The sequence below is a fragment of the Protobothrops mucrosquamatus genome, unplaced genomic scaffold (assembly GCF_001527695.2).
Source record: "Protobothrops mucrosquamatus isolate PMUCROS unplaced genomic scaffold, P.Mucros_1.0 scaffold_284, whole genome shotgun sequence".
NCBI lineage: Eukaryota > Metazoa > Chordata > Lepidosauria > Squamata > Viperidae > Protobothrops > Protobothrops mucrosquamatus.
The window spans coordinates 286,161-311,953 of NW_015386360.1; the positions used below are offsets into that span (position 1 = coordinate 286,161).

Here is a 25,793-nt window from a genome sequence, read left to right on the forward strand (position 1 = left end):
AAGATGTAAATGAAGATCAGTTTGTTGGGAAAGCTTAAGAGAAAATAATAGGATCCTAGATTACAGCTCTTGTTGAACTAGTATAACCAGATTAATACCCTCAGCCCAGAACCTAATCTAGAATCACTGAATATCACTAGATTGAATATAATTAAAATCTTTGCTAGCAAAGTTGAAAGTCTAAGCATTGCAGAACACACATGCTGACTTTGCAGCCAGAGCATGTTTAGTAAGGAAATGTTTCAGAGTCCTTTTTTAAAGCCAGGAAAAGCAAACAACAGACAACTGTTCTTCCTGCGAAATGAAAATAAATAGCATTGGCTCCTTTGAATGTGACTTCCATCATTACATTTTTCCCAGATAATGTTAAATATTAAAAATTAAAATGGTTAAAATATGCAAATTCATGTAAAGGTCAATTGAATAAGTTAGCAAATACATTTACATTATTTATCACTAGATAGTGCAGCATTAAAATAATTTTCTCTTCAGGTGCTCTTCTGAACCTAGTCTTAGTGTTCTCTGGAAGCAAATGGTCAACAATCACTCTGTGTGTGATAAGTGTAGGAAATCAGCACCCCTCCTAGAGAATAAAATATTTGGGGGAATATTAAAAAAAGGCAGGATAGAATATTTCCCCTAAAAGAGAAATGGAGAAAAATCTTAAAAGCAGAAAGCTGCCTCAGTCTTTCTTAATAGCCTCAAGCAGAAGCCTCAAGTGGAAGCCTATTAAGAAAGACTGGGTTAATCTGTTCATAAACAAAATGACTTCAGCCCCCACAGCTGATGGGACTAAGAATTTACATTCCCCCACCCAAATTCTAAGGACAGGACATGATCTTTAGAACATAATAGGATTAACCCATCACCATTAGAACAGCAAAAGGCACAAGGCTCACTACATTGCACAACCTCCTGGAGCATCTCGATCAGAACCCTATAAAGATCCATTCATTCATTCAGCCATTTTGTCAGCTGTCCCAGAACTGCATGCTGTTGCTGGTTCTTCTCATCAATAAACAAACCTTCTTTCTATTTTATTCCTGGATTGGAACTGGACCTGATTTTTCTTCCTATATAAGTTTATATATCATTCTGAGGGAGGAATTGGAATAAGCTTAGCAGAATGAAATCCCAGAGATCAGCTTTCATCCCTAATTCTGTTTTATTATTTTTATTTTATTTTATTTATTTTATTATTGGAATAAGCTTAGTAGACGGAAACCTCAGAGATCAGTTTTTATCCCTGGTTCTACTTTATATTCAATTCAATTCAATTCAATTCAATTCAATTCTTATCCTTTCAAGTCAGTCTTGATTCCAAGCAAGTAAACTTCAGGGACTTGTCCCTGGCAAGTCCCTGAAGTTTACTTTGCAAAATTTCAGAAGTGGTTCGCCATTGCCTGTACTCTGGGACTAAGAGAGACTGACTGGCCTAAGGTCACCCAGCTCAGTTCGTGCCCAAGATAGAATTAGAAGTCATATTTTCCTGGTTTCTAGCCTGATGCCTTACCCACTACAATAAAGTGCCTCCTGCTTCTATCGTTTAAGCTAATAGTTAAGCATCTGATATCCCTTTTAGATTTTCTTACCTAAAGCTCCAGAATTCCTTCTGCCATGGTTTCAGTATCTTGTGATTTGAAGACCAGGTGTTTCCTCTGCTATTTCCAAGCCAAACGTCATAACCATTATCTGCTAATATGAAACCAAAACTGTTGCAGGGCTGGTTAGAAATCCAGTGGGAACTATCTCCAATGACACTATGTTGCAAAAACACAACAGGTCGTGTAGCTGTAAAATAAGAAGAGATGCTTTTTTAATGAGCCAGATCATTGAAGATTGCAAAACAATTGAACTATTAGTTGCAAATAAATCTTGCAAAGAATCAACATTTGTGATACATTGTCACAATCTATTGTTCAAAATACTGTAGGTGACGCTGACTGGAATGAAAGCATGATCATTACGTGTTTAAATCCATAGAATTTAGGAACCGAGATTTTATTGATTCAATGGATATACTCTATAAACATACCCAAATCCATTCCTTTGTCTCCAACATTATGATATATTCTCAACAGTACCATGATATAATCTCCCAATCTAGATTTTTATATGCAAAGACTGGAGAACTTTTCTTTTTTAAAAGAAATTGCCTAGACTGCTTATCCTACTGGATTATCAATTGTCTATTAAACAGTATCACGATCTACATGCATCAAATTGAGGATATATTGTTCTTAATCTTTCAAGACTCAATCTACTAAGTAGGTTTAATAGCTAAAATATTTCCCCAATGCTTCTTAAATGGGATATACCTTTGAAAGTTTTTAAAAAATCTTCACTGTTTATTTTGAAACATTTCATGAGAAGCTTCCATTGGATCCTAAAATATTCTTTAATAGACAATTCTACAGATGTCTTCTTAAGAGACTATTTTCCTGAATTCTTGACCTTTTTCCATTATAAATGATACAGGATTTCAGCTAAAATCATGGGTAAAAAAAATAACTTCAGCAATTAGAATCCAAATGAGAGAGAGATAGTTTGCTGTTTTATTATACCATTCTTGTTTTTAAAAACTGTTTATTGAAAAGAGGAGTGTAAGATTATCAAAATCTCAATGTCAGAATCCAATTATATTTCATTTCTAGTTATCGACTATGGAAAATCCCATTTCTGCTCTTTCTGGATTCTGTCATACTATGAAGGGGAAGGGGGATGAGCAAAGAGGTTTTATGGCTCTAACTTCCTTCATTAAACTTCAAAGGGACTGAATGTGGATTCTCACCAAGAGGACTGACCATAACAATATGGCCATAACCTTTCATCTACTCCTCTCTGAAGTCTCCCTTTTGCCGGCAGTAAGGGAAAAGGGGGGAACAATGCAACACCTGGAGTCTGGGAAAAGGGAGGAGGAGGATTGTCACCCGGAAGAACTGTGGGGTGGGGGGCTGCTTGAAAACATTTAAAACATTGAAGGGTTGGAGAGAATTCCTCAGATCCTGTCTAGCACGCCTACAATCATTTTCTCTTAATAAATATGCCTGTTGGAAAAGATATTCCAAGACTTCTGTATTCTTAAGATGTAAAGTGAGGTGGGTCCTTACATTAGACAGGATCTGCAAAATTAGTCCACCTGGAAGGGAGAACCTTGCCGGGGGACTTTGCAAAAAATACCATGTCAGACGACGGAGCAGGGAAGAGAGAAAGCCCCCCGGAGAGGGAGCCGCTGCCCCGACTGAAAACCTGCCAGATGTCGGGATCTGAGGAGTCAGATTCCTCAGGAGAAGAGGTGGTGAAGACGCACAACCACAAACCTCGGTGGTCAATGGGCGTTGGAAAGAAAGGCGAGTGGGAAAAGAAATCAAGAAAGGTGACCCTGAGACGGGGGCCCACCCAACTAGAATGGAAGCAGGAGATGGGGAAATCACTGTATGCAAGTGAAGAGGCACTGCACTCGATGTTGTGGTTCCATCCTGTGAGCCCATCTTATTGGAGGAAGAAGGCTCCGAACATGAAGGAGAGGAGATGACCAGGCCTCTCTCTGCAGGACCCTCCTCTCTGGCAATGCCTCAGATATCTCCCGACGGAGAAGAGATTGGCCAGGAACCAGGTGTTTCCGAGCCGTCGGATAGTGACGAAGATACGTTGTGGCTGGACCCACGCCATCGTAGGTGAGACAAGCGTGCGCAGCAGAAAAGGAGGCATGCCAGAGATTAAGCTGAGTCACTGGACCCCACCCCACAGGCTATAAAAGAGAGTGTGGTGGCCATTTGGACTCTGTGACGGACAAAGCTAAATCTCTGGCGAATCACTTTGCACCTTTGGACACAACGCCTATTTGCTGTGGATTTAATTACCAACTGGACTATTCAAACTGTGTGTATTTTTGTCTGTGTTATCGGAGTAACAAGTTCTTGGCAGGCAGCTATGGAGTTGCTGCCAAGTTCCTTATCAGTGGCGTGGAGTGTTTGAGAAGTTTATTTAACCCTCAGCTGGCTGTTTGGGTGCGTGTGTGAGATGGGGACAGAACATCTTGTCCATCACCCGAACATAAACCATCATTGACCCATGATGGACCAACAGCTGCAGCAGCAGGTACAGCAGCTGCTAGATGCCAATCAGCTCCTGCAGCAGCAAGTGGCACAATTAACTGCTCAACTTGCTTTGGGAAATGCTCCTGCAGCTCCCTCTCCCCCGCCTCCTCCTCTCTGTTTGAGATGCCCAGTGAACGTGCCAGATAGGTTTTCTGGGCAGATGGAGCTGTTCCCGGCCTTCATGGGACAATGCCAACTCTTCATGGCGATGAGGCCGGAGGATTTTTCGGATGACCGGGCTCGGGTGGCATTCATGATTAGCTCCCTTTCTGGCTCTGCCACCCGATGGGCCACGCCCCTGTTGCTGCAAAACAGCCCATTACTATTGGACTATCAGGGTTTTTTGCAACACCTGCGCGTGATGTATGAGGACCCCCTCCGCGTTCAGATGGCAGCGAGGCGCATCAAAGACCTCCGCCAAGGGAAACACATCCTGCAGGACTATATTGCTGAGTTCCGACTTCTAGGCCAGGACTCGGCTTGGAATGAGGCGGCGCTGATGGATGCCTTCCAGGACGGCCTCTCAGACGAGCTGCAGGATGAACTGGTTCGGATGGAGGTGCCTCTGACCCTCGACACGCTGGTGACCCAGTGCCTGTGCATCGACGCCCGCCTTCAACGGCGACGGCCTCGTCGGCCCCTTCCGGAACCATCGACAGCTTTGGCACCCCCGCATTTTGCACCGACAGTGCCCTGGACCACCCTGCGCTTTGTGGCAACGGCTGAGGAGCCCATGGAGCTCGGAGCAGCCAGACCTCAACTGACGGCCCAGGAGCGGATGCGGAGATGCCAAGGGGGATTGTGCCTCTATTGCGGCGAGGCTGGACATTTTGCCGCCTCGTGTCCCAGGAAAAGGAGTGGGGTGCTCAAGCCTGTTCCAGAATCTCGACGTGATCAATCGGGAAATGGGCCAGGCCTGGCCTAGGGAAAACTCTGGGCCAGGCACATAGCCATGTCCCGCCGGAGTCGGCGACTGTGGACTGTAAGCCCCCTCAGCACCTGATTCTGGACACCCGGGTGTTGGTCGGAGGGGCTTCAGGCGCATGCGCTGGTGGACTCGGGGGCCATGACGAACTTCATGGACCAGGCCTTTGTGGCCCTTTTTAAGGTCCCCTTGGTTCCGGTGGACCCTCCGTTGAGGGTCGAGACTATCGATGGGCGGGAACTCGTGGCGGGGCCCATCAAATTCGCTACCCAGCCCTTGCGCCTTGCCATTGGGAACCACAAGGAGGCGATCCAGTTCTACGTGACGGTGGACCTTCATTTTCCATTGGTCCTGGGGATGGCCTGGCTTCGGGCCCACGATCCTCAGGTGACATGGTCGAGAAACGCCATCTCGTTCCCGAGCCTGCAGTGTGTCAACCACCTCTGCCATATCTGTGCTGGCCAGGACGTCACCACCCCGGCCGCCTCCTTTCAAAAGCAGCTTGAAGGGCAATTGACAGGCAATCACAATTTTAAGCAACTGGAAACATCTGAAAGGCAACTGGTGAGAAGGAAACTGCCAAAGAAAAACTGCCAAAGAAAAACTCAACAAACTTCAACAAACTTGAATGATTCCTGCATTCATGTGTTTGCAATTGGTGAGAAGGAAACTGCCAAAGAAAAATTGCCAAAGAAAAACTCAACTCAACTTACCAGCAGTAAAATTCAACGTACCAGCAGTTCCCTGCCTTGGTGTTTGCAGTCACAGAGATCAACAAAGATTTGGTTCTCCTTCCCAACAGAAGAAAAGAACTTGTCCTTGAATTCTATTACCAACATCTGCCGTACTTTATTAACAGTGCTTAGAAGCTGCTACTCAGGAGGTCTGTTTTATTATTCTTCTCTTAGCCCTTTCTAATTCTGCATGCACTTCTGCCCCTGGTTGTTGTTTGGCTAAACTTGGCTTACTGGACTACTGGCCCTGATTACTGTTTGGCTAATCCTGGCTTATTGGACTGCTGACCCTGGTTACTGTTTGGCTAAACCTGGCTTATTGGACTGCTGGCCCTGGTTACTGTTTGGCTAAACCTGGTTTATTGGATTGCTGCCCCTGGTTACTGTTTGGCTAAACCTGGCTTATTGGATTGCTGGCCCTAGTTACTGTTTGGCTAAACCTGGCTTATTGGATTGCTGCCCCTGGTTACTGTTTGGCTACCCTTGCTTGCTGGATTACCCATAGCCAGAGGCTGCTGAAGAGCCAGAGTGTCAAGAGCCGGAGAAATCAGGAGATTTAGGCAGTTCAAATGAATATAAAGATTGACTTTTGGCCGCCCCCGCAACCGCCGCCGCAGAAGCCGGGCGAGCAGCAGCTCAACGAGCCGGAGGACATGGAGATGGAAGGCTCCGTTGTGCAGGGGTTAAAAGACTAGTTGTTTACCACCTCGCATGCTCGTGATGTATTTAGCGGCTCACCTCCATGCCCTGCAAGAGTCCCCTCTCTTGCAGGTTTGGCCCTCAGTGTTAACGAGGGCCCACCTCTATAAGGGATTTTTTAATCAAGAGAGGTGGTCGAAACGATACTTAAGGGGATTTTTAATTAAATTTTTAGTCCGGGTGTTAAGGGGTTCCAGGGAGAGGGGTGGGCAAACCGAAATTAGGGTGGTGGGTGAGGATGATCACCCATCGGGGAATTCTCCCAGGCCGGCTGATGGCCTCGGCGAGGTGGGCGTAGGTCCTGGAATTGGGGAGGGGGGGAGGGTCTGCCTAACAGAGGGCAATTCCATCGAGACTGTGTATGGGAGGGGTAGATATGGCAGGAGCAGAGGGCCATATTACACTAGGGGAGGGCGCACCCGCTGTTTACGAGCTGTGGCGCGCTCTGGCCTCCATGGCTCCTCTTGCAACCTAGGGGGTTTGGGATCTCAGGGCCTGGGCTTCCGGCTGATGCTGTGTAATGCCAGGTCCATGGTTAATAAAGCCCCCCTCATTTATGATTTGGTTTTGGAGGGGGAGGCGGACCTGGCGGGTATTACGGAGACCTGGCTGGGCCAAGAGGGGGGGTGCCCCTCGTTGAAATGTGCCCGCCAGGTTACTGTGCATTTCACCAGCCGAGAGTCAGGTCGGGGTGGGGGGGGTGGCGGTTATTATTAAGGAAGGCCTGGACCCAAGAGAGACCACTGTGCCGCAGACTGCCGGTTGTGAGTCCCTAGGTGTGAAGTGGGGTCATGGGAGGATGCAGGGCATGCTGATTGTATACCTGGCTCCCCGCTATGTATCAGCAGCCCTACCCGAGCTTCTCGGGGTGATAGCCGAGATGGCAATTGAGACCCCCAGACTGTTAGTCATGGGGGATTTCAATCTGCCGTCGGTAGGTGAAGCATCTGAGGTGGCTCGGGAGTTCATGGCCTCCATGATGGCCATGGACCTGACCCAATTAGTTGATGTCCCTACCCACACTGGAGGACACACACTGGACTTAGTTTTTGCCTCCGGCCAGTGGTTGAGTGATCGTGGTTTAGGGGAAATAGTCGTTGAGCCCCTGTCATGGTCAGATCACTCTCTCCTTCGGCTGGCCTTTCCTACCGCTACGCCCCACCATGGGGAGGCGGAACCGGAAGTGACAAAATGGTTCCGCCCCAGGCACCTGATGGACCCCGAGAGGTTCCAGACGGAGCTTGGGCCAATACCCGAGACCTTGACCCACGGCTCGACTGAGGACCTGGTGGCCGCCTGGAATGGTGCGGCCATGGGGGCCCTGGACCGGGTCGTGCCTTTGCAGCCTCTCACCCGATGCCGGACTACCTTGGCTCCTTGGTTCTCCGAGGAGCTGAGGGTGATGAAGCATCGGAAGAGATGCCTAGAGGGTAATTGGAGGACCACCCGCTCCGAATCTGACCGGACACTGGTAAAGTCCCATTTAAGGACTTACCTAGTGGTGATAAGAGCGGCGAAACGAAACTATTTCTCCGCTCTTATCGCGTCTGCAGGTAACCGATCTGCCGCCCTGTTTAGGGTGTCCCGCTCCCTCCTTCATCAGAGGGTCCGGGACGCCCCTCTGCAGGGTCGGGCGGAGGAATTTGGGTACTACCTGCATGACAAAATCAATCAGATTCGGGCCGGGTTAGCCTCCGATTGGACTAGTTCAGACGGGCCAACGGAGGCAGGTCTTGAGTCCACTTTTTGGGAAGAATTTGATCCTGTGACTCCCGAGGACATGGACAGGATACTGGGATGGCTGAACACCACCACATGTTTACTGGACCCATGTCCCTCCTGGCTGGTACTGGCCTCCCGGGAGGTTACATGAGGCTGGCTCCAGGGAATCGTCAGCGCTTCTTTGAGTGAGGGGTTCTTGCCGGCTGCCTTGAAAGAGGCGGTGGTGAGGCCCCTCCTCAAGAAGCCCTCCCTGGACCCGGCTGTTTTGGCCAACTACCGTCCTGTCTCCAACCTTCGCTTTCTTGCGAAGGTTGTTGAGAGTGTGGTGGCACGACAGCTCCCTCAGCACCTGGAAGAAACTATCTAGACTCGCGCCAGTCCGGCTTCTGGCCTGGGCACAGCACGGAAACGGCATTGGTCGCGTTGGTTGATGATCTCTGGAGGACTCGGGATAGAGGCTGCTCCTCTATCCTGGTCCTGCTAGACCTCTCAGCGGCTTTTGATACCATCGACCATGGTATCTTGTTGCACCGGTTAGGGAAGTTGGGGTTGGGGGGCACCGTTTTACGGTGGTTCTCCTCCTACCTCTCGGACCGGTCGCAATTTGTGTTGGCAGGGGGGCAGAGGTCGACCTCGAGGTGCCTCACTTGTGGGGTACCACAGGGGTTGGTCCTCTCGTCTCTCCTGTTCAACATTTATATGAAGCCACTGGGTGAGATCATCTGTGGTTTCGGGGTGGAGTTTCATGAGTACGCAGATGACACACAGCTGTACATCTCCACCCCGGACCACCCCAACGATGCCGCGGAAGTAATGTCCCGGTGCCTGGAGGCCGTGCAAGTCTGGATGGGGAGGAACAGGCTTCGACTCAACCCGTCCAAGACCGAGTGGCTGTGGTTTCCGGCGTCATGACATAGCCAGTTGGCTCCATCCCTGGCTATCAGGGGTGAGTCATTAGCCCCTGCGGAGAGGGCCCGCAACTTCGGCGTCCTCCTGGACACTTGGCTGTCTTTAGATGATCATATGACAGCCGTGGCCAGGGGGGCTTTTCATCAGGCTCACCTGATATGCCAGTTGCGCCCCTTTCTGGATCGTGATACTCTACGCATGGTCACTCAAGCCCTCGTTTCCCGCCTGGACTATTGCAATGCTCTCTACATGGGGCTCCCCTTGAGGTGCACCTGGAGGCTCCAGCTAGTTCAGAATGCGGCTGCGCAGGGGATTTTGGGGGCCTCTAGATACTCCCATGTAACACCTCTCCTGCGTGAGCTGCACTGGCTGCCTGTGGCCTTCCGGGTGCACTTCAAGGTGTTAGTAACAACCTTTAAAGCGCTCCATGGCAATGGACCTAGGTATTTGCAAGACTGCCTCCTACCAAATACCTCCCTTCGACCAGTCCGCTCCCACAGAGAGGGCCTCCTTGGGGTGCTGTCGGCCAGTCAATGCCGGCTGGTGACCCCCAGGGGGAGACCCTTCTCTGTGGCAGCTCCTGCCCTCTGGAATGACCTACCCCCTGACCTACGTACAACTGCGGACCTGCACCTTTTTCGCCGAGCCCTGAAAACCCATCTATTTCGTGCGGCCGGCCTGGCATAGTCTTAATTAGGTTTTAGTATAGGTTTTTATATGGGGTATTTTAGAGCAGGCCTTTATTTATTTAATCTAATTTTAGAATAGATATTTATTGTGATTTTTATTATTGCCTGTTCACCGCCCTGAGTCCCATAAGAGAGATAGGGCGGTATACAAATTTAAATAAACAAACAAACCTTGCCTCCTGAGCTGATGCTTTTCGCCGATGTTTTCAGCGAAAAAGAAGCGGACCGATTACCTCCGCACTGACCCTACGACTGCCCGGTGGACTTGCTACCCAATGCGCCACTTCCCGCGGCCCGTTTGTATTCCATGTCGGAGCCCGAATTGGCTGCCCTACGGGACTTTCTGGACAAGAACCTGGCCCGTGGGTTCATCCGGCCTTCGTCCTCCCCGCTCTTGGCCCCGGTCCTCTTTGTGAAGAAGAAGACGGGGGACTTTCGACTGTGCTTTGATTACCGGCGCTTGAATGCCATCACAGTGCGGAATCGCTAACCCCTGCCGCTGATCCCGGAGCTGATGGAGAGGTTGTGGGAGGCCTCGATCTTCACCAAGCTTGATCTCTGAGGGGCCTACAATCTGGTGCGTGTGAGAGAAGGGGACGAGTGGAAGACGGCGTTTGGCACCCGATACGGCCACTTCGAGTACACCGTCATGCCGTTCAGGTTGACCAACGCCCCCGCGGTCTTCCAGCACCTGATGAATGACGTGTTCCGGGACATATTGGACCGGTTCGTGGTGATCTACCTGGATGATATTTTGATCTATTCCCGGACCCAGGAGAGCCACCTCCAGCATGTCCACCAGGTCCTGCAGCGCCTGCGGGAGAACCAACTCTATGCGAAGTTGGAGAAATGTTACTTCTTCCAGACTTCCATAGAGTTCCTCAGGCACATCATCACCCCCGAGGGCATTGCGATGGACCCGCACAAGGTGGAGGCCTTGCGCAGTTGGGAACCCCCACGTCGGGTGAAGGACATCCAGCGTCTGCTGGGGTTCGCCAACTATTATCGGACCTTCATCCCGGGCTTCACCACCCTGACCTTGCCACTGACCCAACTCCTTCGAAAGAAGGTCCTGTTCCAGTAGGGGCCCCCGCAGCAGCAGTCCTTCGAGGTTCTCAAGCGGGCCTTCATCACGGAGCCGGTCCTGAGGCTTCCCAATCCACACCGTCCGTTCGTGGTCGAGACGGATGCATCCAACGTGGCAATTGGAGCGGTACTGCTACAGGCCCCGGTGGATGGTGGCATTTTTTTCCCCTGCGCTTATTAATCACGGAAACTCAATCCTTCCGAGCACAATTACACCATCTGGGAAAAGGAGTTACTGGCTATCAAGGCCACGTTCGAGGCTTGGCGGCATCACCTCGAGGGGGCCTGACACCAGGTGGAGGTGCGGACGGACCATCGGAACCTAGAGCACCTCACCACGGCCAGGAAGTTGAACCAGCGGCAGATCCGGTGGTCGTTGTTTTTCACCCGGTTCAACTTCCACGTCACGTATATTCTGAGCAGCCTCAACCAGAGGGCGGACGCGCTATCCTGCAAGCCGGAATACTTCTGCCCCAGGACTCCCTTCCCCCACAGACGGTGCTGCCAGCAGAATCCTTGGCCACGGTCCAGGAACCGGCGGACCTGCGGCCACAGGTGCTGGAAGCGCAGCGCCGGAATGACTGGTCGCAGCAGCGGAAAACGGAAGTCGGCCCAGCGTCCCCATGGACCTTGGAGGAGGGCTTGCTGAAGCACCGGGGCTGGCTGTACGTGCCCACGAGTCCGCTCCGAGCCCTCATCATGAACCAGTGCCATGACAACCCCGCGGCGGGGCACTTCGGCTTCTTTAAGACATTGAACCTAGTGACGTGGACTTTTTGGTGGCCTCGGGTACGGCATGATGTGCACGCGTACATGACATCCTGTGTGACGTGCCGACAGGCAAAAATCGCATCTGGCCCACCTCCTGGACTTCTCCAGCTGTTACCGACACTGGACAGACCGTGGGGTGCCATCTCCATGGACTTCCTGATGGATCTGCCACTGTCCACCACGTTCACGACCGTTCTCGTGGTGGTGGACATGCTCACCAAGATGGCCCATTTCATCCCGTGCCGCAGACTGCCATCGGCCCGCACCACGGCCCGTCTGTTCCTGCAGCACATCTTCCGCCTCCATGGCCTGCCGGACAGGGTGGTGTCGGACCATGGGGCCCAGTTCACGGCCCACTTGTGGAAAAGTCTGATGGCCGCGCTGGAGTTGAAGGTGTGCCTGTCGTCATCGAACCATCCGGAGACTGACGGGGGCACGGAGAAGGTCATCGGCATCCTGGAGCTGTACCTCTGCTGTTTAGTCAACCAGCAGCAGGACAACTGGGTCGAGTACCTTCCCCTGGTGGAGTTCGCCTTCAACAACTCCCAACACACCTCTACCCAGATGACTCCGTTCCATGCCAACGTCGGATACCATCCACGGTTTTTCCCATTATTAATCTCGGATTCCCCTGTTCCCGAGACACAGGACTTCCTCTCGGAGCTGCAGGCGGTGCAGCAACTGGTGCAGCAGCAGCTGATCCGGGCAAAAGAGGACTATAAACAGGTCGCCGACCGCTCCCGACGGGCAACGCCACCGCTGGAAGTCGGAGATCGGGTGTGGCTGTCCACGAAACACCTCCCCACGGACCGGCCGGTGAAGAAATTGGACCACTGCTTTATCGGTCCCTTCCCCGTAGAGGCGGTCATCAGCCTGGTGGCCTACCGGTTGACTCTACCATGCTCCATGCGGCTCCACCCCGTTTTCCATCGGTCCCTCCTGGTTCCTGAAGCCCCAGAGAGCCATCTCCGACGCCCGATGACACCTGCCCCCCCCAGCCGCAGCCGACGAGGATGACACCTCGATGTAGGAGATGGACAGCATCCGGGACTCCCATTGGCTGAAGGGGCGCCTCCAATACCTCATCGCCTGGAAGGGGTATGGGCCCGAGGATTTTAGCTGGGTGGACGCTTCTTCCGTTCAGGCCCCTGATCTGGTATGGGCCTTTCATGACCAGTTCCCGTCCCGACCACATCCCGACCGTCAGACCCGGGGGAAGGGCCCTGCGGTGGGGGATAGTGTTGTGGTTCTGTCCTGTGAGCCCATCTTATTGGAGGAAGAAGGCTCCGAACATGAAGGAGAGGAGATGACCAGGCCTCTCTCTGCAGGACCCTCCTCTCTGGCAATGCCTCAGGTGTCTCCCGATGGAGAAGAGATTGGCCAGGAGCCAGGTGTTTCTGAGCCGTCGGATAGTGACCAAGATACGTTGTGGCTGGACCCACACCAGCGTAGGCGAGACAAGCGTGCACAGCAGAAAAGGAGGCATGCCAGAGATTAAGCTGAGTCACTGGACCCCACCCCACAGGCTATAAAAGAGAGTGTGGTGGCCATTTGGACTCTGTGACGGACAAAGCTAAATCTCTGGCGAATCACTTTGCACCTTTGGACACAACGCCTATTTGCTGTGGATTTAATTACCAACTGGACTATTCAAACTGTGTGTATTTTTGTCTGTGTTATCGGAGTAACAAGTTCTTGGCAGGCAGCTATGGAGTTGCTGCCAAGTTCCTTATCAGTGGCGTGGAGTGTTTGAGAAGTTTATTTAACCCTCAGCTGGCTGTTTGGGTGCGTGTGTGAGACGGGGACAGAACACTCGAGCTGGATCCTAGAGAAAGCTATCGACTTGATGAAAAGAACCCTCAGCTCCCTAGGAGAGGAAAATTCTGAGCCCTACGGCCACACCAGCTCCTGGAGCCGCAACTGGAGAGACACCGAGGGGGAAGTGGAACCTGCAGCCCCGGGGACATCCGCTGATCCAGTACTCCCCACTCCCTGCCAACCCGCAGATGGTGATCTGGATGGAAGGCAATACTACTGACAGCAAAGGCACCGGTCCATTCAAAGACTACCACAACTGGGCGTCAGATTCAAGGGGGAGCCAACACGCTTGGGATTTTTCTTGACCCAAGTCTTCAGCTACATGGAGGAATACGGGTGGCACATCACCAGCAACAAAGCCTGTATCAGGATCATGCAATTTGCTCTGGATGGGCCGGCCGCAGATTGGGTGGTGAACTTGCACGATTCCAATGCCCCAGAGCTCAACGACTTCAACCGTTTCATGTCCTCTCTGAGAAGACAATTTGAGGACCCCCTGACTGATCGCAAAGCCCGCGAAAGGATCAAAACGATGAAGCAAGGCAAATGCCGGGTAGCCGAATATACACAAGAATTCCAGGCCATTGCCAGCAAACTGAACTGGCCGGAAGAAATCCTCCTTAGCCATTAAAAAGATGGACTAAATTACGACCTATATGACGCTTGCCTGCCCTGAGGGGACCCACACCAACTTGACGAATGGTACGTCCTGGCAGAGGAAGCAGAGATCGACCTACTGAAGAGGCACCGCCGAGGAAATAATGGAGCCGTTCACCGCCTGAGTCGACACGTGAACCAGGGAAGCCATCGGCTATGTCTTGAAGCAAATGGGGTATTTCAAGTACGGGAGAGAGGGGCATCGTGCTGTAGAATGCCGATCAAAAGCCCCCCAGCACAACCCAGACAGATCACCGCCCAGCAAATCCGGGAAGTCTCCAGCTAAGCCAAAAGAACCTGCCATGAGAATGATGGAGGCTGTAGAATCCCCTACCTCTGCTCATCGTGGGGGGGGGGAAGAACTCCAGCCTACACCGCAGGGCCGGTGGACACCTCAGATGACAGCTCGGAGGGAAACCCCTGGTAAGTGGACCCATCGCACCCATCCTCAAGACAGTGACTATATTAATTCCCCCCATGCCCGAAGCTGTCAAGGTGAAAGCCTTAATAGATTCTGGCTGCACCTGCTGCCTCATTAGCCTGACGCTAGTGGGGAACCTGGGCATTCCATCGAGGAGACTGGAACAACCAATCTCATTTGGCCAGTTAGTTGGGTCCATAGCTGGGAGGGTGCCAGGTACCCTAGCCACTTTACGAATACACCTCTCCCTGGGCAAACATGAGGAAGACATAACATTTGTAGTAACCCCATGCATGGAATGCCCGATGATCCTAGGGATGGAATGGTTAAAGAAATGGAACCCCTGGGTGAATAGGAAGACGGCAGAAATCAATTTCCCGAAAGGGGATCCTATGGACTTAAAACCCCAAGGGGATCTACCAAAATTAAGAGAGGAAAAAGCATCCATGGGAGGGGCTACCAGAAATACCAGAGGAATACAGAGATCTTGCTGAAGTTTTCAGCGAGGAGAGGGCGGATGAGCTTACCCCACCAACCCACGGACTGTGCCATAGAATTCAAGCCTGGAGCAAAACTCCCAAAGCCCAGATTATACTCCATGAGCCCAAAGGAGAAGGACAAAATGGAAAGATTCATAAAGAAAAACCTAGAAAGGGGGTTCATTGAACCTGCCAAGCCTAAAGTGGCCGCTCCGGTCCTCTTTAGAGAGAAGAAAAACGGCTCTTTACACTTATGTGTGGATTATAGGCTCCTAAATACAATCAGTGAAAGCAGCCTATACCCCCTACCCCTCATGAAGGACATGTTATCACACCTCTCGAAAGGAATTTTTTTTACTAAACTAGATCTAAGGGAAGCGTACTATCGCGTGAGAATTAAGGAAGGGGATGAATGGAAGACCGCATTTAACTGCCCAATGGGGTGCTACCAATTCAAAGTCTTGCCATTTGGATTACAAGGGGGGCCTGCAGTATTTATGTAATTAATCAATGACATATTAAGGGAGCACCTATTTAAGAGGGTACTGGTTTACTTAGATGACATTCTTATCTTCACCGAATCAAAAGAGGAACATGTCAGAGCGGTTTTAAAGAAACTGCGAGCTGCCCACCTATATGCCAAACTATCGAAATGCGAATTCCACCAGGAAAGGATAGACTACCTAGGTTAGGTCAGAGCAGTATTAGAATGGGCACCACCCCGCACAAGAAAGCAACTGCAAAGTTTCCTGGGCTTCACAAACTTTTACCACCAATTCATCCCCTCATTTGCCCAGATAGCCCTGCCCCTCACGAACTTACTAAAAATGAAGGGAGCATCCTCAGTAAAACCTAGCCAGCCACTAACATGGACAATGGAGTGCCAAGCAGCATTTGAGAGATTAAAGAGACTTTTTTCTGCCGAACCAGTACTGAGGCACCCAGACATGGATAAGCCCTTCGTAATACAGGCAGATGCAAGTGATGTGGCAGTGGGGGCTGTACTATTACAAGAAAACAATGAAGGGGTATTGCAACCCTGTGCGTATACATCCAAGAAACTCACGGAAACAGAACAGCGTTGGCCTGTGTGGGAGAAAGAGGCATACAGGATACGTTGGTCATTACTCATGTGGCACCAGTTCCTTGAAGGCAACAAAATCCCTTTCCAGGTGTGGACAGACCACAAAAATTTGGAAGCCTTGAAAACACCCAGGAAGCTCAACCCCAAGCAAGCCCGCTGGTCCCAGCATTTTCACCAGTTCCAATTTACGCTCAAGCATTTGCCGGGGGGAGAGAACTTCCTGGCAGATGCATTATCTCGCATGCCCCAATATAACAGCATGCGAGCCACTGACTCTAAACTGATGATGGTAGAACCACAACTGGCAGTGCCAGTAACCACCAGAGCCCAAGCTAAATTAAAACCACAGCTGGGCAGCCAAACTGGAATTGAATTCCGGAAAAGTTTGGAAACAGATGAATGGTTCCAGAAAAATAAACACGTGTGCACAATGAGAGACGGACTGCCTTGGGTGGAAAAAAGTTATATATACCAAAAACCCGAAGAATCATAGTCATGCAGCTTTGCCATGACACAAAATCAGCAGGGCATTTTGGATTTGTAAAAACACTACACTTAATTAAACAGCAATTTTGGTGGCCATCCATAAAAAAGGACATAGAAAGTTATGTGGCCAGCTGCCCAAAGTGTGCAACTGCAAAGAGGTTGCAAGGTAAATCACCCGGACTGTTACAAACAGTGGCAAATCCCTCAGCCCCCTGGAGGGAAATAGAAATTTTATAGTAGAATTACCAGAAAGCAATGGGACTACTGTTGTCTGGACGGTCACGGACTTGTTTTCCAAACAGGTGCCCTTTATCCCTTGCCAAAAGATTCCCACCGCAAAAGCCTTAGCGAAACTTTTCATCCAGCATATTTACAGATTGCATGGGGCACCCCAATGCATCATAATTGATAGGGGAATGCAATTTACATCTGCATTTTGGAAGGAATTTTTATCCCTCTTAGGGACCACTCAGGGACTGACATCTAGCCATCATCCACAAGGGGATGGACAAACAGAACGATGTCACTCAGTACTTGAGCAATATTTAGGATGCTTTATTAATTTTCAACAGTCCGATTGGACGGACCTACTTCCTTTTGCAGAAGTTGCCTACAATAATGCAGTCCACTCCAGCACAGGTTACACTCCTTTTCAAATAGCCACCTGTCAAAGTTTCAACCCCATGCCAGAATTAACCCCAAATGAAACGGCGATCCCATCACTGAAAGAATGGATGGAACAATTACAAAACACCTGGCCAATAGGTATACAAATCACAAGCCGATAAAACAGGGTTGAGCCTACACCATTCATTATAGGAGAAATAGTGTACTTATCTACAAAATACCTAAAGTCCCTACAACCTTGTAAAAAACTTGGACCAAAATATATAGGGCCTTTTCCAATTAAAAGAATCATAAACCCGGTAACAGTAGAATTAGAATTACCCAAAAATCTCAGGCAAATACACCCAATTTTTCATTGCAGCTTGCTGAAAAGAGAGCATCAGTCATCGTTACGGTCAAAAATCCCCCCCCACCTCCAATCATGGTGGAGGGCGAACAACACTTCGAGATAAAGGAAATCTTAGATTCTAGGAGATATCATGGAGCGACCCAGTACCTAGTAGCATGGAAACACCTCCCTTCCTTAAAAAACAAGTGGGTCCTTAAACGTCATGTCAGAGCCCCGAAGTTATTAAAGAAGTTTCACACAGAGTATCCTAACAAGCCAGACTAACTTTTATACCTATTTTCTTTTCTTTTCAGGTGGATCTCTCTTATTTTTAAGGGGGCAGGATGTCAGAATCCAGCTATATTTCATCTCTAGTTGTCAACTATGGAAAACCCCATTTCTGCCCTCTCTGGATTCTATCATACTACAAAAGGGAAGGGGGATAAGCAAAGGGGTGTTATGGCTCTCACTTCCTTCCTTACAACTTCAAAGGGACTGAACGTGGATCGCACCAAAATGACTGATCATAACAATAGGGCCCATCAGCTTTCATCTACTCCTCTCTGAAGTTTCCCTTCCGCCGGCCGTGAGGAAAAGGGGGTGGAAATGTAACGCCTGGGATTGTCTCTGGAAGGACGGTGGGGTGGGGGGAGGCTGCTTGGGAACACTTAAAACCTTGAACCGTAGGGCTTGGGCCCCAGGTCCTGTCTAGAATGCCTGCAACCATGTTCTCTTAATAAAGATGCCTGTTGGAAGAAATATTCCAAGAGTTCTGTCTTCTTAAGATGCAAAGTGGGGTGGGTCCTTACAGACATTCTATTCTGTCATCTAATCCCTTAACTCTAATTCAAAGCATTTATATATACATAAATAATGGATGACATATTCGTGGTCATCAAAAGGGATCAAAGAGCTGGCTTTGTGGACATACTCAATTCGGTATACCCGGATATCCAATTCACGGAGGAGGTGGAGAACCAGGGGGCGTTGGCATTCTTGGACGTGTTGGTCCATCGCAGTCCAGACGGAACCCTGAGTACGGAGGTATACCGTAAACCAACACACACAGATAGGATCTTGCATTTTGCAAGCAACCATCCGGTAGCCCACAAGGCCAGCTGTATAAGAACGCTGTTTAGACGGGTAGATTCCCATTGCAGCACAGCAAAAGCCAAAAGGGAGGAAAGATACCACCTATTCCGCATATGTAGACGCAATGGGTATCCAACAAAATTCATCAAACGCCACAGCTTACCCCCCAAACCCCGAGACCACCCACGGGTAGAGGAACCACCACCACAGACGACCCGTGTCACCCTCCCATACATCAACAATGTCTCGGAAGCAACAGCCAGGTTGCTGGCACCCTACAAGGTGAAAGTGGCCCATAGACCCAACCAATCGTTGCGCTCCAAGGTGATGCGGCCCAAGGACCCACTCCCCAACACAGAAAAATCAGCAATTGTGTACAGGATTAATTGTAAGGATTGTCCCAGCAATTACGTTGGGGAGACCTCTAAAAGAGTGAAGACCAGGGTCCACGAACACAAGCTAGCCGTAAAAAGGGGCGAGCAGCACTCCCAGGTTTGGATGCACATGGCAGAATCTGGGCATCACTTCGATTTTAATAACATATGCGTGCTGGCCAGTGACAACACAAAAGGGGACCGGCTACTTAAAGAGGCCTGGCTCTCGGATAAAGACTATTAACCGGCACATTGACTTATGCCCAGCACATCTGACTTTAAGGGCGTGGAGCACGGGTGACCCCCCACCCCAGCGGGGATGGCATGGGACCCCATTACACACCCCCATAGAGGAGACCACAGAGGAGACGAACCCCCCCCCATGGCAAGAATGCACTATGAACAACCGGGTGGGGGAGAGCCAACGGTCGAAGGGCCCCCCTGCCCTGGGTGCACCTGTGCACTCCCAAGAGGCAAGAGAGCTGCCGCGAGATGGAGGAATGGCGTCCAGTGAGCCAGAGACTCCCCCCGGGCCTCCCGAAATGACCGGGAAAGGCTAGGTCATGTACGGGCACCCAGCTGAGGAATGACCAGCGACCTAGAGACCCTCCCACTCAGGGAGTAAGGAGGACGCTGGCAGATGAAAGATCGGTGGCTAGCGCACTGGAGACCTCACTGCATCCCCTGGGGGGTCAGAGAGAAGGAACATCCCCGAGAGAGATTCCGAGTTTCCAGACTGACGGCTTTTGGGACATCCACGTAGAAGATGAGATGCGGAAACATGAAGGTGCTGAGGATAAGGGGAGGGGCCAGCTCGGAGCAACAGCGACCCAGAGGTACCTAAGGGATAGGAGGGCGACCGGACCGACTCACCACTCAATGATGGCCCATCCGTATCAACAAGGGCAACAGAGTGACATTCGGGGGGCTAGAGATGATACGGAGGCTGAGAGCATTGAAAATGGGGAGAGGAGAAAAACTGAGCCTGGATGGACTAATAACTATGGGGATGATCGACTGGTGGATACGGAGGCTGAGAGCATTGAAAATGGGGAGAGGAGAAAAATTGAGCCCGGATGGACTAATAACTATGGGGATGATCGACTGGTGGATAGAGTGGGTGAAGGGGAAATTGAGGGATTGGGGGTGCAACCCCATAGAAAAAGGAACATTGGAAAGGAACATGGAAAGGGAGACGAGGATGGCGTTGGCGTCTGGGCTAGTGCGAAGGTTGTAAGCATCGGAGATGGAGGGAGGGAAGAAGCAGAAGAGGCATGGGATAACAACTGTAGGTATGAAGGTTGTGTGAACGTAGAAGAGGGTAGAATGGAGGTAAGGAGAGGGTACAAGAGGTTGGAGAGGCGGCCCCATAGAACAAGGGATAACAACTGGTATGTAAATGAGGGGCATGGAAAAGAGGGAGGGGATAGAGAACACTTCACAACAGGGCCACCAGACGAGGGCGGCAGTGGCGTCCAGATTAGCACGGAGATTGAAGGCATCGGAGATGGGGCGAGGGACGAAATAGAGGAGGCACGGGATAACAACGTTAAGAGCGAGGATTGTGTGGATGTAGAAGAGGGGAGTATGGAAGTAAGGAGAAGGTGTGAGAGGTTTGTAAAGTGGCCCCATAGAATAAGGGATAACAGCTGGTATGTAAATGAGCGTGGAAAAGAGGAGGGGGACAGGGAATACATCGCAGCAGGACCACCAGGACAAGGAAGGAAGGGGCACAGAGATGACGGGGACGACGAGAAGAGCCGGTTCAAGGCAACGACAGATCGATCGCACCTAAAAAGGGGGAGGGTGGCTGCACCAGCTTGCCCCACAGGGACAGCCCGACTACGCCAACGAGAGCCATGAACTGGCATTAGAGGCGCTCGTGGGGATACGGAGGTTGTGAGCACCAGAAACGGGGGGAAGGTGAAAACAGATGCTAGACAGGATAACAACCATAGGAACGGTGACCATGTGAATGGAGGAGGGAGACTGGAGGGTGCAAATCAGTGGAGGGCACTGGGTGCACAACCCCGCAGGAGAGGGGATGACAACTGGGGCGTGGATGAGGGGTATGAAAAGGAAGAAGGGGGAGGGGGAGAGAATGTACCGTAGTAGGACAGCCCGGACAAGGGGGAAGTGAGTGCGAGAGGGGAGGTCAGCTGAGGGACACGGAGGTCCTGCCCAACCAAAAAAGGGGGGGGAGAACTTCCTTAACTCAGGACTATACAAGGGGAGAATGAGTAGCAATACACACGAAGGCAGGAGAGGCAGGAAAAGTGCAGCCATTGATACGGAAGTTACGACTAGAGTCCAATTAGGACCGGTGACGAGATCCAGGAGCCGCATGCAAACGGCATGCTGCCTATAAATGAACTCGCCCATTGACTAGCATTGAACCCTGACGATGTCGGTAGCTTCCGACAAAAGCTTGGTGATTGGTGATTGTATTAAACTTTTTTAGTTTATAATATTCCTGGTGCTCATGTTTTATTGTTTTTTCAGAAGATACATACATACATACATACATACATACATACATACATACATACATACATACATATCAGCTGGCATAAAAATGCATGAACACCAGGAAGTTTATAAAACTATAAAAGTTTAATAAAACACAATACCAAGCTTTCACTGGCAACTGTCAGCATCATCAGGGTAACTTCCAGTCAATGGGGAAGCCTTTTATGGATATGGCGCTCTTTGCACCCGGCTCCTAGATCTCGTTACCGGTCCCAGCCAATCCACCTGCGTTTTGATAGTAATTTCCGTATTGCTAGCCATTGTTTTCTTGCTTTCCTTGCTTGTATCCCTGTCATCATACTTCCCCCCTCTTCCTGTGACCGTGTGTTATCTTTCCGCTGTTTACCCTCTTCCCTTTCTTTCCTAATGCTCCCTGTCGCCGTTCTCCTCCCACTTTCTTTCTTTCCATGGGCCTTTTTTGGAACTACGTCCTCACTGTCTTTCCCTATGCCACGGGGTTTCATTACGATAGTCTCATCCTGGCTCCCATTCCCCAGCGTTCCCTCGCTAGTTTTCTCCTTCATTTTCCTATCCATGGGAACATTCCTAACGGCATTGCTGGAGTTCGTCCATGGTCCCTCCCCGAGTTGGCTGCAGCCCTCCTCCTCTCCCCACAGGATCCTTGGTGCCGAGGGGGAAGGGACCCCCTCCCCACTGCCCGTCCATTTCTCCATTCCTTGGGGTGTGCAATCATCCTCGAGGGGGGGAGGAGGGGGGAAAGAGGGGGTGGTCCTTCGGTTCTCGGTTTCCCCCCCTTTTTCCGTGTGATTCCGAGGGGGGATCATTCCTCTCAGATGTTTCCAGGAGCGCGTGGAGGCTCTAAGATTGTAAGTAACCATTTTCTCATCCTCCCGTAGTTCTCTTACATGTCTAAAACGGGAGCACTCCATTGAAGCAACAGCGTGGGAGGGGTTAATCGCGGGGTCCCTGATGGGGGTGGGGATGATGCCACAATCCTTCCATTCATGCTCACTCCGCCTCCGGGTGTGGGTATAGAGTCGCATCCTTGCCAAACTCCTCACAGGGCACGGAGGGACACCAGATCCATCTGTAGTTGGCTCTCTGATGTCAATGTGTTCTTCCATTCGTTGGGGGTCAGCACGCACTCCCATGTTCAGAAGGTTGCTCGGTTGCCGGTTGTTCCCTATTTGGGCACTTTCAGGGCTTATTTCCCCCACCACCTCTCTCTCCCGAGGGCACGTTGCGATGTTAAAACATTTCCTTTTGGGGGAAGGATCCCTCATGGTCCATGCTCTTAACGTTGTGTGCACAGAGCATAGGTCGACATGCCGGTTAATGGATTCCTTATTTGAGAGCCAAGCCTCCTTAAGGAGGCGGCCCCCCTTTGTGTTGTCATGACCAATCACCTGTACGTTGTTGAAGACGAACACATGTCCAGACTCTATCATATGTGCCCCAATTTGGGAGTGTTGTTCTCCTCTTTTTATGGCCAACCTGTGCTCATGGACCCTAGTTTTGACCCTTTTGGAAGTCTCTCCCACGTAATTGGTGGGGCAGTCTTTACAATTCATCCTGTAAATGACGCCCGACTTTTCTGTGGTGAGGAGTGGATCCTTTGGTCTCATCACCTTAGATCGTAATGTCTGATTAGGGTTATGTGCCACCCTCATATTGTAGGGTGCCAATAATCTAGTCGTGGCCTCCGAGACGTTACTGATGTAAGGGAGAGTAACACAGGCTGTCTGTGATGTAGATTCCTCCATACGGGACTTAATGGTGGGTCTAAGTGGCACGCTATGGAAGGATTGTGGCATCATCCCCACCCCCATCAGGGACCCCGCGATTAACCCCTCCCACGCTGTTGCCTCAACAGAGTGCTCCCGTTTTAGACATGTAAGAGAACTACGGGAGGACGAGGAAATGGTTACTTACAATCTTAGAGCCTCCACGCGCTCCTGGAAACATCTGAGAGGAATGATCCCCCCTCGGAATCACACGGAAAAAGGGGGGGAAACCGAGAACCGAAGGACCACCCCCTCTTTCCCCCCTCCCCCCCCAAGGATGATTGCACACCCCAAGGAATGGAGAAATGGACGGGCAGTGGGGAGGGGGTCCCTTCCCCCTTGGCACCAAGGATCCTGTGGGGAGAGGAGGAGGGCTGCAGCCAATTCGGGGAGGGACCATGGATGAACTCCAGCAATGCCGTTAGGAATGTTCCCATGGATAGGAAAATGAAGGAGAAAACTAGCGAGGGAACGCTGGGGAACGGGAGCCAGGATGAGACTATCGTAATGAAACCCCGTGGCATAGGGAAAGACAGTGAGGACGTAGTTCCAAAAAAGGCCCATGGAAAGAAAGAAAGTGGGAGGAGAACGGCGACAGGGAGCGTTAGGAAAGAAAGGGAAGAGGGTAAACAGCGGAAAGATAACACACGGTCACAGGAAGAGGGGGGGAAGTATGATGACAGGGATACAAGCAAGGAAAGCAAGAAAACAATGGCTAGCAATACGGAAATTACTATCAAAATGCAGGTGGATTGGCTGGGACCGGTAACGAGATCTAGGAGCCGGGTGCAAAGAGCGCCATATCCATAAAAGGCTTCCCCTTCGACTGGAAGTTACCCTGATGATGCTGACAGTTGCCAGCGAAAGCTTGGTATTGTGTTTTATTAAACTTTTATAGTTTTATAAACTTCCTGGTGTTCATGCATTTTTATGCCAGCTGATATATATATATGTATGTATGTATGTATGTATGTATGTATCTTCTGAAAAAACAATAAAACATGAGCACCAGGAATATTATAAACTAAAAAAGTTTAATACAATCACCAATCACCAAGCTTTCGTCGGACTCCTTCCGACATCGTCAGGGTTACGTGCCAGTCCATGGGAGAGTCCCTTTTATAAGCCACCCATCATCTGCGCCCGGCTCCTGGACCTTGTCACCGGTCCCAGGCGATTGGGCTGCGCCTTAATTGTAGTCTTCACACCGGTAGTTAGTCTTCTCCTGCCTCCCCTGCCTACGTGCGTGATGTTACTAATTGCTTCTGTCTGTGGCCTTGGGTCCGGCGCACTCTGTCCCCCCCCCCTTTTTGTTCATACGAGCTCCCTATATCCTTCAATTCCTCCTCCTTTCTACCATCTTTTCTACGTTGTATTGTAAACTCCACTGCCCCCTGCTCCCTATCCCCCTCCTTTTGTCCATCCTCCTCGCTGTCAGTCCGGTTGCTGTCCTTCATTCCCTGGGGCCCCTTTGCTGTCCTCCTCACCCATCCCTTTACTTCCCTCCTCCTCTCTTCCACCTCCACTCGGCTCTCATTCCCCCCATTGTTATACTGTCTTTCCTCCATTCTTTCCCTCCCCCCATTTCTATTGCCTATCACACTGGCCTTACTATCCCCCCATCTTCCACCCCCACATACTCTCTATCTTCTTCCTCTCCTCTCTGCCCCTCCTTTGCCCACTTTCTCTGGTCGTACAAACTCTCCATGCCATCCAGTTCCTCCCCCTTCGCACCCTCCTTTCCTCGCTGTGTTGCCGGTTCTACTGCCTCCTGCTCCCTATCCCCCTCCTCTTGCTCCTCCTCCTCGCTTCCGATCCAGTTACTATCCTTCGTTCTCTTCGTTCTCTGGGGTCTCTTTGTCACTCTTCTCGCCCACCCTTCTACTTCCATCTTCCTCTCTTCCACCTCCATTCGATTCTCATTCCCCACGTTATTACTCCGTCCTTCCTTCGTTCGTTCCCTCCCCTCATCTCTGTTGTCTGTCCCCCCGCTCCTGCTGCCCCCCCATCCTCCCCCACGGCATGCCCCCTATCCTCTTTCTCTCCTTTCTGCCCCTCCTTTACCCGCTTGTTCTGATCGTACAAATCCTCCATATCCTCTGCTTTCTCTCCCTTCCCACTCTCCTTTTCTCGCAGTGTCGCCAGCCCCACCGCCCCCCGCTCCTTATCCCTCTCCTCTTGCTCGTCCTCCTCACTTCCGATCCGGTTGCTATCCTTCGTTCTCTTCATTCTCTGGGGCCTCATTGCCACCCTTCTCACCCTTCCCTTTTCTTCCGTCTTCCTCTCTTCCACCTCCACTCGATTCCTATCGATCCTTCTATACTTTGAAACCCAAGCTCTAGAAAAATCTGATCACAAACCCAAACTCTGGCTCAGGTATGTAGATGACACCTTTATAATCTGGCCACATGGGAAAGAAAAACTGGACAACTTCCTCATACACCTCAACAGCCTTCACCCCAAAATACAGTTCACCATGGAAATAGAATCCAATAACCAACTACCCTTCCTAGATATC

The 25,793-nt window shown here is 50.6% G+C and overlaps 1 protein-coding gene across 1 annotated transcript in view; it reads right to left on the reverse strand.

Annotated features, from left to right (window-relative positions):
• The window catches only part of LOC107302726 (lysosomal acid lipase/cholesteryl ester hydrolase-like), a 40,106-nt gene that overhangs the window by 10,066 nt on the left and 4,247 nt on the right, over nt 1-25,793 (reverse strand). The window contains exon 3 of the mRNA XM_029287287.1: nt 1,593-1,791. Coding sequence (XP_029143120.1) covers nt 1,593-1,791 — 199 coding nt within the window. The remainder of the gene's footprint in view (nt 1-1,592; nt 1,792-25,793) is intronic.